General features: G+C 40.2%; 2 protein-coding genes across 3 annotated transcripts in view; one reads left to right on the top strand and one right to left on the bottom strand.

The window, feature by feature from the left end:
• Positions 1–9952, bottom strand: part of ANKRD27 (ankyrin repeat domain 27) — a 44341-nt gene extending 34389 nt beyond the window's left edge. The window contains exon 1 of one of the 2 annotated variants that reach the window (XM_075189205.1): positions 9837–9952. The gene's annotated coding sequence lies outside the window, so the exon portion shown is untranslated. The remainder of the gene's footprint in view (positions 1–9836) is intronic. The other variant, XM_075189204.1, reaches the window with a different exon arrangement.
• Positions 9953–10409: 457 nt separating this feature from the next.
• Positions 10410–12246, top strand: RGS9BP (regulator of G protein signaling 9 binding protein). Its single transcript, XM_075189206.1, has one exon. The coding sequence runs from the start codon at positions 11006–11008 to the stop codon at positions 11717–11719; it is 714 nt and encodes a 237-aa protein (XP_075045307.1). The 5' UTR covers positions 10410–11005; the 3' UTR covers positions 11720–12246.
• The last annotated feature ends 4169 nt before the right edge of the window (positions 12247–16415 follow it).

Raw genomic sequence — 16415 nt, 5'->3', positions numbered from 1 at the left:
GACCCCCTCCTTTGGATTCCTTAGGATGAACCAGCCAATGATTGACAACCCCTTGGACCTTCCTGAGACCTGGACCAATAGATGCAAGCTATACCACCTTCATTGTGTTACTGTATTTCATTGTGTATATAAGCAGCAGCTTCACATCCACTGTTCAGACATCTTGTCCCCAGACTTCAGGATTGAATGACTGCACTGGATCCAGAGCGCCTGCGATAAGTAACGGCTGTATTTACTATTACTTCGCTTGAGCATATTATTCTACTTATTGCGAATAAATCTTTGTGCTTTGGAAACACAAATCGAGGTTCGACAATCGTTATTGGTTAGCGACAATACGCACATAACAATGTTCATGTATAGGCAAGCTGGTGGGGATAAGACCACATGCCACCAATGTGCATTAACAATACAGAGTATCACTGTTATATAATGCCTTCGAACATTACAATAAAGTCTCAAACGTCCTGTTATTGATTTGGAATCATGGTGTTTCTACAACTAAAGCTCAGTCTCACTATGAAACTACTTGTTCCATTCACTGATGTATCCTGACTGAAGCTACACAATACTATGGGGTATATTTTACTAAACTGCGGGTTTGAAAAAGTGGAGACGTTGCCTATAGCAACTAATCAGATTCTAGCTGTCATTTTGTAGAATGTACTAGGTAAATGACAACTAGAATCTGATTGGTTGCTATAGGCAACATCTCCACTTTTTCAAACCCGCAGTTGAATAAATATATCCCTATGACTACTGATTACATGCAGAGTACTCAAAAGGTCAGGACTTTGAGAGATAAGTAACAATCTATCTAGTCCCGAACCTATTTAATATTACAGGATATTCGATCTGTCCATTCTTCGACCGCTGATACCTTCCCCATGCTGTCTGCGAAAACTCCCTATTTATCAATCTCCGAAATTCAGAGCTACACCCGACATCTCATGACATATGTAGATGGCGTTAGCCCTTCTATACTGTGGGGAGATCATTGCAGGAGAGGGACGAGGGGGAAAAGCAGACCCCCCCCCTCCCCCGGCTTTGTGCTCCTCCATATTGCAAGTTGTGCAAAATCCACAAATCAGAATCTGTAAAGTTATTGCTTTACTATAGACCACTTGTTGGGGCGGGCTCCTATCGGAGCCGGTATCTTGTGCCTATTTATTAAAGTTGATCGGTCGTTAAATCATTTCTGATCATGGGATTGATAATTACCGGGAAGTTAGATAGTGTACAGGGGTCTTATAATAACTCCCAAAACAACAATGGCCTCCGATTTATAATCTCAGGTGAGACATTTGTAAGGAAAATCTGCTGTCCGCTTGTAATGAGCCAAATATAAAATTGAAGGCAGACTGACATAATTTTACTGTAGCTAAATGGCAGGAGGGGAGCAGGCTATCTGGTTGGGTGCACCTTTATTTTGCGATAGGAGACCACACAGTTTGCGTGAGTTTCCTCCGAGTGCTCCAGTTTCCTCCCACACTCCAAAAACATACTGATAGGGCAATTTAATAGCAGCCAATTAACCTTAGTCTATCTCAGTGTGTGTGCGTTAGGGAATTTAGATTGTAAGCTCCAATGTGGCAGGGACTGATGTGAATGAGTTCTCTGTATAGCGCTGTGAAATTAGTGGTGCTGTATAAATAAATAGACGATGAGGACACATGACAAATAAGCAGTATGCCCATGTGTACAGCTGTCACAACACAGGCAGGCTTGCAAAGAACAGGGATATCCAATATATGACACCAATGAACCTGGTCTCATATTGTTTTTTTTTTTTGGGGGGGTTTTTTTAGGAGGAAGGAAAATGATTATTCCTCTACTGGGCACTTTTTATTTCTAAGAAAGAGGAACGTAAGTAAAGCAGTTCCACTTCTGTCATTGTTTATGGTCACGGCTTAAGTTTGTGATTTAACAATTCCATTAAACTCCCTAAGTAATTTCAGGAGCCTGTGGGAATCAAACCGATTAGGGCTTTTACTTTTTCCATTAATAGAAGTAGTTTCCCTCGCTAGGATGAGCCGTACAGTTTCCACATCATCTAGACTCCAGCATTACAGCATAGAGATTAAGGGCTAGATTTACTAAGCCTCGGGTTTGAACAAGTGGGGATGTTGCCTATAGCAACCAATCAGATTCTAGCTTTCATTTATTTAGTACCTTCTACAAAATGACAGCTAGAATCTGATTGGTTGCTATAGGCAACATCCCCACTTTTTCAAACCCGCAGCTTAGTAAATCTAGCCCCAAGACTCCAGCCGAAACAGCCAGAGAGAAAGCAGGCTATAATGCACAGGGCCGAGGGCAGGATTTCTAGAGGGGCATTTGCAAATGCATGGTTTCAGAAAAAAAAGGCATAAAAACAAAACCCCAAAACACAACACTTGCTGCAATATTAATAAATATATAAAAGTTCAATGTATTTAAATGTAAGTGTATATTAAATAACCAGACATATAGTAAACTGTACCCTAAAAAACCCATATTAATATTAGTGATAAGCGGGCTCGGATTTCGCTAATCCGAGCCCACCCGAACAGTGCGGATCTGACGGGATCCGAGCACTGTTCGGGTACTTCCACCCGGGAAAAAAATCCGAAACGAGGCTATGACATCCAAGTCGGATCTCGCGAGACTCGGATGTCATACATTCACCGCTCGCGGCCGCCATCTTCATTCTGGCAGCGAAAACTCGTGAGGGAGGTTGTAGTTAGTTAGCTCCTGTCCTGCTTTTGATTTCAGTGGTTTCTTTCCTTTGTGAGTCCAGTGGTGCTGCCTGTGTCCTGTGCTCTGTTCTGCTAAGGGCATAGTTATTTCCAAATTATTAAAAAGTTATAAAAAAAAAAATTATAAAAAAAAAGTCTCTAAAAATTTCTACTGCAATATATGAATAGGTTCACTGTTCCTGCAGTCAATAAATATTAGTACTGCAATATATAAAAATACGTTATATAGTTTATATAAACTACGTTTATTGTTGCTGCTGTACCAAAAAATAGGTACTGCTATTTCAAAGTCAAACTACGATCACTGTTGCTGCTGTACCAAAAAATAGGTACTGCTATTTCAAAGTCAAACTACGTTCACTGTTGCTGCAGAGCAGAAATGTTAGTATCAGATATTAAACTACGTTCACTGTTCCAGCTACATCAAAAAAGCATGAACCTGCCCTGCCATCAACTAAAACAAGAGGTAGTGACGCGCTTGAACTCCACCCTCTATATGCTGCAGAGCATGGAGGAGCAGCAAAAGGCCATTCAAGCCTACACAGCCACCTACGATGGGCCATGTGTTTGTGCCGCCCACTTGTGTCTCTTAGCTTAGACGTCCAGCTACCTCGGTGCAACCTTTTGGACTAAAAACAATATTGTGAGGTGCGAGGTGTTCAGAATAGACTGGAAATTAGTGGAAAAGAATGTTATTGAGGTTAATAATAGTGTAGGAGTGAAAAAAAACAACAAAATATGGATTTTAGCACTTTTTATGCTTTTTTTAAAAAAAAAAATCAGAACCCAAAATCCAAAATCCGAACCAAAACCTTTCGTGGGGTGTTTTGGCAAAACAAATCAGAACCCAAAACACCAAAAGTGGCCGATGCACACCCCTAATTAATATATTAAAGTCCTTTAAAATACAATACCATGTAATATAAGAACATACTATTCTCCCAATCATATCCAATGAAAAGAAAAAAAATATGACATTTAGAGGCAGATTCAACAATGCGGGCCGCGCACAATTACTGTTACTACAGTAATTTTAACGCAGATATTTGCCAAAGTTCATTAAAACATAGGCAGATCACCACAAAAATGGGTGGTAGACTGCAGACAGTCATAGGGTTTTTTTTGTGTTTGTTTTTTTAAATGCAGATAAGAGGAAGGAGGTACCCAGGAGCTGTTTCTTCATTTTAAACTACAGAACTATCTTGGTAAAAGCGTAGGAGGGTTTCAGGGCAACTGGAAACCCCTTAAGGGAGCACCTGCATTTATTTGGTTAAGGAGGAATGTTTAAGTAATTTTATTATATATATATATATATATATATATATATATATATATATATATATATATATATATATATATATATTTATTTGTTTTTACTTAAATCACCCCGTAGCATGAAGAAGAAAGTCCTGTCAGTAAAGGTGGAATATAGCTAGGTTTTGCAAAGTAGGAGTATTTAAAATGACATTATAAAGAACTTTAGTAGACATGAAATAATGGGTAGTTTGGTACGCAGATGTGTAGCCAAAAACACAAGACTTTATTTGAACACCAATGTGGTTTTAGCTACCTGGCAGAGCATGCTGAGATTTGTAGTGCCCCTCCACAAATATAATTATCTTGCCTTGTGGCATTGCCATCTTCCCTCACAACGTACAGCAAAGCTTAGTAACGGGGATAGAAAGGTGGATGGATAATGGATTTACATCAATTGACTCTGGAAAGAAACGCGGCAAGTCCATCTTAAGTGTATCACGGCGCGAAGACACGCTGGCTCCGTTATGGAGACAGCCCATTAATGTCTGCTCTTCCTTGGCACAGCATAAACAAAGGTAAATTATTAAAACCCTCCAACTCCCAGCAGTCTCAGCGAGAGGCAGCGCTGACCCATTTGATGAGAGAAAAAAATAATTAAATATTTTAAGACTCCTGCACAAAAAGAAGCACATTTGCTCAAGCAAAAACTAAAAAAAATCCCAATCAAGATTACATGGAACATGGAAATACATACCTATGTTTTAACATACTCGTTCAGTTGTGTTGTATAATCTAGCTTTTACAGAAACAAAAACCACTATTGAAAGCCAAAATTAAACAAAAAAATCATCACATGTTTGCTCTTGGCTAGGACGAACACTTCGCGAATGACGAAACTATAGATCTGTGCCGATTTATTTTACAAGTGTGCCAAACGTTAACGAGTGGTTAGCATTGCTGTCTAACAGCGCTGGCTTCATGGGTTCGATACCGACCACGACACTTCAAAAACATACTGGTAGGTTAATCGGCTTCTGTCAAAATATATCTAGTATATACAGTACGATTGTGTGTGTGTGTGTGGTAGGGAATATAGACAGTAATCTCCAACATTGTAGGGACTGACCATGGAAAAGCATATAATCTTGGCGTGTCATCTAACACAAATGTGTGGGCGACTTAATCTGCAAAACTATTTATCTGTGGAACTCATAACTGGTTAGTTTTCATTATCTTGGCTGTTTCCTGCAGTTTTTCAAGCTTGTTTCCTGGTCTAACAAAATGTAAATACTTTTAAAGAGGCTTTTATACATTTTGTAGCAGAAACCATCTTTATTTTTATTTAATTAAACTAAATCCCAAACATTTCATTATGAAATTGACTACATATTCTCTGTACAGCGCTGCGGAAAATGATTGGCACTATATGGGCAATATTAATTAACAAGGCCTTTAAGGAAGATACAGCACGAGACGCTCTCACTAGCCCACCAGGACAAATGGCATTTGCTGGTGAGAGCAACAACAGTCAGTAATTATTTATGTCTCGTGATTCCCGAGACAACGAAGACGGGCATAACTGATAATAGCATCATTTAAGTACAACACAGAGACACAATTTATACATACAAATACTATATACCAGGGGTGACAAAACACATGAATAATTGAGGCAGCACTTCATCAATAATAGAAGAGCTAGAGATGGGTGTTGCAATTGGGATGTACTGTATCCCCAACCTTGCAAAAGTTTGGCGCTCGAAGTTATAAGTTGCCAGCTAATGTCTTTTGTTCCGGACAGTCGTATGTACTTATCTGCATAAAACAAACATCAAAAGGTAATATTCAGAAGACAGGGCGACTGTACTAGAAGATTAACCTTAGTCACTAGTCTTATTTCTTATCTAAATATGGGAAGGGGGACAGAGTGCTCACCATCAGTAACAAATTGTTCAGCAATTATTTTGAAGTTTTGCTGCAGAGCATGCAAGTCAAAGGAAACATTGTGAATGGATATTGCATTATTGGGTGCTACAAATAACCAAAATGATCATCTTGTACACTTTTTAACATCTCCCAGCTGATCACGGTCAAAAACGTAATAATTTAAAAAGGGAAAATGTGCAGAAAATTTACAAAATAATATTAGTTCTGTAAGCTGTATAGAACTGTAATAATTGTGTTTTTTTTTACTTAGCAAACTTTAATTATATATTAAGTTTATTCAACATTTTATATATTTTAAAAATAGTTTCATGTAAGTTTACATTTCTCTGTATAATCACAATAGCTCTTAATAATCTGTCAATATTTAGTACAATAATTAAATATCAACAGTGTCACTATCCCCCCCCCCCGCATAATATCACAATGAAATGTTTGGGATTTAGTTTCATTAAATAAAAATAAAGATTGTTTCTGCTACAAAATGTATACAAGAATCTATAAAAATATTTACATTTTGTTAGACCAGGAAACAAGCTTAAAAAACTGCAGGAAACAGCCAAAATAATGAAAACTAACCAAACGAGATCCACAGATAAATAGTTTTGCAAGTTATAAATCAAGTCGACGACACATTTGTGTTAGATCATCATCATTTAATTTATATAGCGCCACTAATTCCGCAGCGCTGTACAGAGAACTCGCTCACATCAGTCCCTGCCCTATTGGAGCTTACAGTCTAAATTCTCTAACATACACACACAGACAGACTAGGGTCAATTTGATAGCAGCCAATTAACCCACCAGTATGTTTTGGAGTGTGGGAGGAAAACGGAGCACCCGGAGGAAACCACACGCAAACACGGGGAGAACATACAAACTCCACACAGGAAACAGTGGCGCTATATAAATAAATGGTGATGATGATTGTCGTTAGTAAAATCATTACAGAAATTGCATCTGAAGTAAGATTGCTTAGGTGTGTACCCAGCTTTAGCCTTTAAGTCCAGTCGACAAATGTATCATTTTCATATCTACAAATATGAAAAAACAAAGACAACACAGACAGCAAGCGGATTAAGCGTGCATGCCTTCTTAGCCAAGACTCTGCGCTCACGTGGGATTATCTCACAAGAAAGGGATTTCTCTCTTGGCAGCATCTTTCATTTAGAAACCACTGCTTTATACAGTCACAAGGCAAACAAATCTAGAGAAACTTTACTGGAATACATCAAAGGGACATTAAACTGAAAAAAAAAATCCTTTGAAATAGATAGATTGTATGACTTATTACAGAGTAAAAACATTGGTGTCAATGTCTGATGAATGCTTTGTTCAATGGCTGTTGGCTGTCTCTATAATGTTATTTTCCTATGTTCATGATAAATTGGCCACTGGGGGGCACTGTGCCACTGGACTCACGGATGACATTAAATAATCTCTGTAAAGTGTTACAGAATACATAGGTGCTATATAAATAACTCAATAAATAAATGCATTTTTTTCCACCTTGAAAACGCAACCAATATAACATTTGTCATTCATTTTAGTAAATGGTCTCAGAAAATAAACTAAGACTCTTGTTTTACTATAAAGTGAAATAAAAACTACTTATAACAACTGTACAATTTCCTTTAACGGATTTTATTCTACACATATTTCATTTTATATTCTTAAAAGGATAATACCGGTTAAAAATAAAAAATTCAGTTTCAGTTGGAGTTGCACAAGTTAAATTTCAATCAAAATATGACTTACACGGGGAGAACATATCAACTCCACACATATAAGGCCATGGTCGGGAATCGAACTAATGACCCCAGTACTGTGAGGCAGAAGTGCTAACTACTGAGCCATTGTGCTGTCCCAATGCTCAAAAAACACGCCAGGGACACTTGCAGTTCAGCAGTACTCACGGACGCTGCACCGGATCCATTCTTGTTGTCGACATGCAGAAACGGTTGGTTGAGTATTAAATAGCTGCAGGGTCCCCTGGCATAAGGAACAGTACATGCAAAACTAGCACACAACACTGGGCACAATCATGTTAGAATCTGTATTTTGCATCAGAATAGTATATATCAGTATGGTGGCTCAGTGGTTAGCACTTCTGCCTCACAGCACTGGGGTCATTAGTTCGATTCCAGACCATGGCCTTATCTATGTGGAGTTTGTATATTCTCCCTGTGTTTGCGTGGGTTTCCTCCCACACTCCAAAAACATACTAGTAGGTTAATTGGCTGCTATCAAAATTGACCCTAGTGTCTCTCTCTCTCTCTCTGTCTGTGTGTATGTTAGGGAATTTAGACTGTAAGCTCCAATGGGGCAGGGACTGATGTGAGCGAGTTCTCTGTACAGCGCTGCAGAATCAGTGGTACTATATAAATAAATGGTGATATGTCAAATAAAATGTATGGTTATGGCACTTAATCATCACCACCATTTATATACACAACTTTTGGACTTTCTGTCACTTTCTTTCCAAACTGTCTCTCTTGCAGTTAGGATATTTATAGACCTGTATGGATAAACTTCCTCATTTGCTCTCAAGCGGGATTGCTTGGTTCCTAAATCTGTAAAAGCATCCACCACAGGGTGATTTTCACGTGGAGGGATAGTGTAGGTTGTTTACCCAGCACCAAGTTTACGAAAAGATCATTCAAAGTCAGAATTTTTAGGTAATAATTTCTTAAGAGATCCAGCACCTTTCATATAAGAAATTCACCACTGAATCCGGCCGTGTAGGGTATTAGGGGTTTTCTTGTACTGTAGCGATTATAATTATGGTTTATGAAATAAATTTTGTATCCAAAAGTCTGTTGTGCTAAGACTGCATGTGTCATGTACTTACTCTCCAGGTTCAATCACAGAGAAACAGATTCATGCTGTGCACAAACAGTGTATTTATGGTTGGGCAATTTGGATAATTCAACCAACCACTTTACTGTATGTTGGGTACATAATAAAAATCTGATCTAACAGTGTTGGGGAATCCTGGTTGAATGGTGTTTTTGTCAGATGGATGCACTCTGCACTGCAATCAGCTGATAGAATATTGCCCATGGCTGAAATACAGGACATCAGGTATCAAACAGGCTACTGGCCCATAACATTGCATGAGATCAGCAAGGAGGCTTGATCACCAGACGAATGATGGAATGCTTTGATGTGCGTAACAAATGAGGGGTGACCACAGTTCTGTCCATCACACTAAAGCACTGCAACTAGAGAATGACCAGCATGCCCGTGCTCCCACGGCCTGGGATTCCTTCCTCCCCAGCCCTCACTCTCTAGGAGCCCCTCACCCTTCCTCCCCACCTCTCACTCTCTAGAAACCCCCCCACCACTCTCTAGGAGCCCCCCCACCCTTCCACTCCAGCTGTCACTCTCTAGGAGCCCCCCACCCTTCCTCCAGCTCTCACTCTCTAGGAACCCCCCACCCTTCCTCCCCACCTCTCACTCTCTAGAAACCCCCCCCCCACCGCTCTCTAGGAGCCCCCCCACCCTTCCACTCCAGCTCTCACTCTCTAGCTCTCACTCTCTAGGAGCCCCCCACCCTTCCTCTCCAGCTCTCACTCTCTAGGAGCCCCCCCCCACCCTTCCTCTCCAGCTCTCACTCTCTAGGAGCCCCCCCCACCCTTCCTCCCCAGCTCTCCCTCTCTAGGAGCCCCCTCCCCAGCTCTCACTCTCTAGGAGCCCGAGTAGAGACTCTATAGAAGTCAAAAAGTTGTGACTGAGAACTGTAGTCAGAGGCTTGCAACTCCCCCATAGGTGGGACCCTATGGCCCTCAGTATCTGTCATGTGACATCCATATACTTAAATGGTGTTGAATGTCAACGTGTCAGAGCGAAAGAAGTACCCACGGCTAGAGCCACAATGACAGCTCCTATACTCACTCAGTTATGTGTCATGCCCCTGCTTCCTCCTCACACCTCAGCTGGAGATACTCTCCTCTGCCCAGCTCCCGGGACCACGACACTCAGCAGGACGCACAACACTGCAAACAGCCAATGAAAGCGGCTATCACTTGGATTGGCAGGTCGCTCAGCCAGTTGAAGTGAGACATAGGCGGGTCCCCAAGTACGGAGACTACTGTGGACCGGGATGAATGCTACGTCACTGACCCGCAAGCGCTGACCGCCATCTTTGTTTTTGGAAAACTGAATCGCTCAGCGTTTGATTAAACCATTGAGACAATAAATTAATCCGCTGCTATATCGCAATGTCAACAGCTTCAAATATTATTCATATACCCAGCTGGAAACAAGATAATTTTTTCTTAGAGCAACACGCCAGCTCCGTTCCATTTAACTGGTTATTTGTATGATTTTATTTTTCTCATGACTAACGCTTATGATCTTTTAAATGTAACCGGGGAAGGGGGTCCAATATCACTTTGCCCTAAACAAAGATGGCCGGCGCGGGCTTGGGCAGTCACTTGTTCCCTCCCAGTGTGTTGTCCTCACGTGACTCACACAGGTGCTGGCTATTTGAGGCTGCATAGAGCTGAGAGCTGGATGTGTGGACAGCTCCCTGCTGGGGATCAGGAGTCTGCAGCCAAGTACTCTGGATTGTTATAGGATTGGATCCACTACATCTGCATGAAGACATGAAAAGAGCTCTGGGACACATTTTTGTAGACTCAAAGCTGTTTAACCAGCGCTAGAAGAATATTATTGCTCATTTTATAGGCATCATCCTAACACCATATTATTCAATTAACTCTTTATTGGAATACAACTTGTTTTATGCTCCTATTTTTTTTGCATTCTTATTATCATGTTCTTTACAGTTTATTCTTATTTTTATGTCCTTTACAGTTCAGTTCTGCAGTGGGTACAATGTAGGATCCTTGCATAGCTTGACTCCTAGAAAAGTGCTGTATGCAGTTTTTGAGAGAGATCTGCAGAATTCCCCAGGTGCCAAATAATGGAAGACTAAAACTCCCCAAAGAACGTTCCTGTGAGCATGTTCTTGTTGCATATATTTTGAGAGGCCTCTCTCATTGGCAGCGTTTTGGGATTCCACCAACCCCTTTACTGGTTGGTATTACAAGGTTCCTGAGATGCTGAAGGAGGAGTGTAAGGCATTACTGGCAGCTCTGAATAAGGTGACCGCATGTTACAGACATCTAGTGCTCACTATAGGTGGCACTTCTGACTCTCAGAACCTTCGTGAGGAGCTGAAGAAGACCAGACAGAAAGCTCAGGAGCTAGCGGTGGCCAACAGAAACAAGCTTACCAGCACGCTTAAGGACACCAGTCTAAGCAAAGAAGACAAAGCGGAGTTTGAGAGGCTATGGGTAATCTTCACTACCTGCATGGACATCCTAGAGACCGATATGAGAAGAGCCTTGGAACTTGGGCAAGAGTTCCCACTAAACATACCCAAAAAGCACATCATACAGACCGGCATGAGCGGGGGTACTTCTGGGGTGGCTGCAAGAGCCATGAGCATCCAAAACATGAAGTACGATGCCGAGCATAACATAGACGTGATGGACCTCAAAGATCTGGAGAATGAGATCAACCAAGTGGATGAGATGATGTATGAGATGGAAATGAAGGTCAGTGTTCCTCAGTGGACTGTGGAGGCCAAGCAGAATCCAGGGGCCGAACTGAAATGTGCTACCAGTGTGGGGGCTTCCTCGCCCGGAACTGTGTCCACAGAGGAACACAAAGCCATCTGTGACCTGAGTAAACTTTTAGCTGGGGTGGTCTTCAGCGTGGTACTCACCATTGCCATTATATTGGCTGTCTGCGTGGTAAAACTTTCATGAGCACAAACATTATTTTACCGGATTATTAGATTACCGCAATACATTTATTTATTTACTTTTGCATTCAGCCAAATATTTCATTCCTTATCATGACTGTAGAACCTGCTGATCTGACACCCAGCAGATCCTGTGTTTGACAGATGAACCAATCATTTGGTAAAATGTTTATATATATTTATTTTGTTTTAGAAAACTGATGGTGATAATGAACTTGATGACAAAAAAATGTCTGTCGATCTAGATTTCCTCCATCTGCCAACTGCACTGTGAGCTGTTAGTAGAAGTATTATAGTTTTCTGCAGATAGTAACCTTTTTTAACGAGTTACTATATTCTCTATGTCTGTATCCGTTATTCTCACATGATTAGAATAGCGAAGATGAAAAAAAATAATGGACAGCTTAGCTCTTTATTAGAATGCATGGAAAAGATTTGGGCTTGGAAGATTGATTTTTGCAGTGTTTTTCGTACCAAATCAAATGCCGTCTTTCCCTTTGCACTTAAACCACTATAAATCCTTAAAGCATCCGTGTTAACCGTTTCATTGCAAAGCATATACTGCCCTCATTGCCGTTGACTGTATACCCCTCCCCCCCCCCCCGGGGCACAATGTGTCATGTTAATCAATATGTTGTTTGTATACATGACCATTGTAGGTCTATATTAACCCTGGATCTAACTGTCTTCCTGCTCACACAAGCATGGCACATTATCCTTAATGGTAGACTTATGCAGGGCCTGTTATATAAGCAGGAGATGGCTACTGAAAAAACATGGTGCGGAGGAAAATTCTTGTTCAGTTTCAAACCTTAAGCAATACCGTAGACTAATAATAAATTGGGGATTTTAGGGGACACGTGAAATATTTCTGTGTGGTGTAGCTCATTAAGAACACTGAGCTTGTTTTGTATCCTCTGCACCTGTGATTAATGCTGGTCAAACACACACACAGATAATCCAGAAGGCAGGTAAGGCTTGTTCATATAGTAACTTTGTAGCTTTTTGTAAAAAAAAAAAATCGCCCAAAAAAAAACAAAAACTTTATGCAAATGTTCTTCCACTTAAATTTTCTGTAAAAGTATTTTAATTTTGTAGGCTAATTAATAATAGGCCGTTATTGCAATAGCCCTGTTGTGTCCCGATTTGTGATTTATTGCAAGCTTATTGTAAAAGCCTCTAATGCTTCCATGTACAGGATATAGTTTAGTAATGAGTGACCGTAATTAAATAACGTATGCTGCTACTATATTGCGAGTTAAAGAGCACCCATTACCTGCATAGAACAGAGGCAGCCAATTTTGGGGTACACCAATATATCGAAGAAAGCAGTTTACCACTGCACTATAAATCAGTGATATCATTATGCATATTCTTGGGCTCCGGAAATGTCAAGGGTTCCTAGTGAAACAAAAGTTTGGTTTTTATGTACATTGGCCTTTAAAAATGGCCGCCTTCACTGTATGTAGGCCAGAGGTATACTTACATTTCTGTATTAAGATTTCCACCTTGCTTTTCTCCAGTCGATCATCTACTGCAGGCCTGGCCAACCAGTGGCTCTCCAAGTGTTGTGACACTACAAGCCCCAGCATGCTTTGCCAGTAGATAGCCAGTTGATAGCTGGTAGGGCATGCTGGGACTTGTAGTTTCGCAACCCCCTCAAACGTCTCAGGTTCGCCAGGCTTGAAATAGAGATTTAATAAGTCCACAGAAATGAAGGTCTGGAGTCTTTATTATGTTGGATGGTCTTTGATGTGAGACTTCTAAACAAGGCCTGGTTATAACAAGATATGGAATGGATCATACTGCATGACAATTATATAAAGTGATCCTTTTGTAGTGTATATTAAGATGAATTTTATGATAAATCTACGTCACAGGTAGAAATGCAATAGATATATCTATCTGTATATGAGAGAGTACTGGTTATATACTGTAGGAGAGGGGATATTGTGTATTAATAAGACGGAATACATTAAGTTGTGGGTCTATAAGGCTGGCTGGATATAGTAGTCTTTATTGTTTCCAGTATTCTAAGTTGTAAGTTGATTTTTGACCTGTCATCCCTTATGCTTCATCGGCCTGTTGTCGCTAGATTCCCCTGTGCCAAATACCTTCTTCAGCTACAGCATAAAGACAGTCATTAGTTCAGTGCAGTCCGTATATTGCAGTAATACTCACATACTCGGCTTGAGATTTTACTAGAATCGCAGTCAAACTTTCACCACGGGTTTTGGTATAATATACTAGAATGTAAGTTTGCAAAATTTGAAGGAAAAAAATTGCTTTCCATTTTCTTTCGGTGAATTTTACTATACCAGAACCTGTTACCATCTGGAAAGAATTTTCAGGGCCACTTTGCTGTTGTACATGTGTGCAAGTAAGCCCCTATGGCTCTCTCGAGTCATGGTGACCACACGTGGACCAATTCTGCTCCTCGATCTGAGATACTTGAGTGACATAATCCTTGTTGAGTTTGGCCAAATGGCTTCTTGGTAAAGTTGAAGGAACCCCAATAGCAGCCCAATATCGGTGATCTTTAAGCTGCATTGTCTACATTGATAGGTGTCACTTTGTGGTCAGCCACGCTTTAATATTGGACCAATGGCCTGATATCAGCCAAGATAGTGCCGTAAGGGGCCCGCATTTGGGCAATCTCTGACTCCTCAGCCGTCTTCTTCTTCTGGATGCATTGTAATTCCCATCAATGTTCAGAATATATAATTTAGAATTCTTCTTGGTCAATTCCCCCCCAGCCTATAGTACATAGGGGATGTTATCTGTATCGGCGCTTCAGATCCTTGCTACCGTGCTTGTTTGATAGCAGGCATTCTACAAATTGTTCATAGATCCTTTGATTCAAGTGATGGAGGAGTGGGGGACAGGATTGATTAAAACAAAAGCTTTTAAAAAAGCACAAAGAATACGAATATATGAGAATTGCTTTTCATACACAGAGTAACGGGAATAGTACCATATCGGATGGCCGGTGTGGAATAATCGGGATAATTAAAAAATGCCAAGGATAGACCTTTTAAAACTTGGGAACGAAGCGGCACCAAAGTTGGGTGGCAGGGGTCCCAGGTATACATGAGCGCTGGGAACTTGCTAAATACAGCAAATTTATGTTGTAAATTAAAAATGTTTTTTTATTGTAAGTGAAATGTTTTTTTTTAAGAACTCTTAGCAACAATACCAAAAATAGACAAAGCAGCGTCATAGGTTGTGTTCTGCAAGAATGACAGGCCGTATGGTTGATCTCTTTAAAGTAGAGACCAACGATCTCTGACTCTGAGCGATGTTAAAATGCCCTTAAGCACAACCCATAATCTGAGGTAAGACACTCTGCAGGTAACAGACTGAAAAAAAACACTCTAAATATTATCAGAAAAAAAGGTTGTTTGGTTAGTTTACAGTAAGAGGAATTGTAATATTGTTATGGTTAATATAAATTTATATAGCGCTAACATGCTCCATAGAGCTTTACAATTTGGAACAAATACAGTAAGAAAACAAGACTGATTATTAACAAACATAATGTTAAGAGGGCGCTGCTCACTAATTTACAATCTATAGGATTTTAAACATGTTAAGGAGCAGTATTTTGATTGGACAAGGCATCTGACAGCAAATCTGTGCGTGAGTTTTCATCCGTTCCAACACTTAATAATTGTTACCGTTGGTATTACACTTGACACAGATTAACAAGCTCCTCAATATTTTTTTTTTTTCTAGCTTTTGGCTGGGAAGAAAAATAAGTTTTGTAATGAATAATGTAAACGGTGCTGCTTAATTATTAAAACACATTCTTCTCCTATAAGTCATCGGTGGAGCATATCAAAGTGCATGGCTTGCAATCCTTCAGTGTTTTGTATTTTGCTGCTTTCCTGTGTTGACGAAGGCTCAAAACCAATATATCGGGGAAATCTTATCTCTCCGTAGCAATTGCGCCACTTACAGCTCATACGATGGTACTGCACTCAGTCACAAACTACTTTGCACATTGTTCTGAAACATTGCTTTGTTGAAAACCATATCTGGATATTGCAGAGATTGATTTTCTGACCCTATGAGTGATACTTTGTTAATGCAGGTCTGTGTAATTTGGGTCTGTGGATGATGCATGATAGTCACAGATTGCCTGTCTGGACTGTATCACGAACTGGCCAGCTAAATATCGAGATGAACATTCTAATATCCCATAGTAGCGTCCACTCATTAGTAAGGCAAAATAAATTTGATTGACCCAAAGGAGTGTTTGTGATGGTCAAGACACTGCTGTTCAACCAATGCTACAATATGTCAACAATCCTTGTTATTATGGGTTCTACCTAATGGCTTGAACAATGCATTCTCCTATAAAAATACTTTAAACTTTGATGCTTCTTTTATGTTTCCTATGCTAAGGATGACTTTAAGGCAGTAATGAATAGCCTGATAGACGTCAGGGACTGCATGGGGCAGTCCTCTAACCTTTAAAAGGACACACATGACCCTTAATCTCGGTAATAAAGTTAAACAATACGGCTAATCAAAGACATAGACCCCTATCTGTAATAACATATCAGACATTTTATACAATGGTTACACGCTCTAACAAACATATCTGACAATAAGCAGGAAGGAGCTGGGGGCCACAGGAGAAGACATGGAGTTGGCCCTTGGGCCAGTGGATGCCCATCACTGCTTTAATGTGTAAC

This window comes from Mixophyes fleayi, chromosome 10, assembly GCF_038048845.1.
Source record: "Mixophyes fleayi isolate aMixFle1 chromosome 10, aMixFle1.hap1, whole genome shotgun sequence".
NCBI classification, from domain to species: Eukaryota; Metazoa; Chordata; class Amphibia; order Anura; family Limnodynastidae; genus Mixophyes; species Mixophyes fleayi.
The sequence above is the reverse complement of the archived record's forward strand: the minus strand, read 5'-3'. Positions and strand labels throughout refer to the sequence as shown.

Coding starts and splice junctions, on each gene's coding strand:
- RGS9BP (XM_075189206.1), top strand. CDS start 11,006: ATGCTGAAGGAGGAGTGTAAGGCATTACTGGCAGCTCTGAATAAGGTG.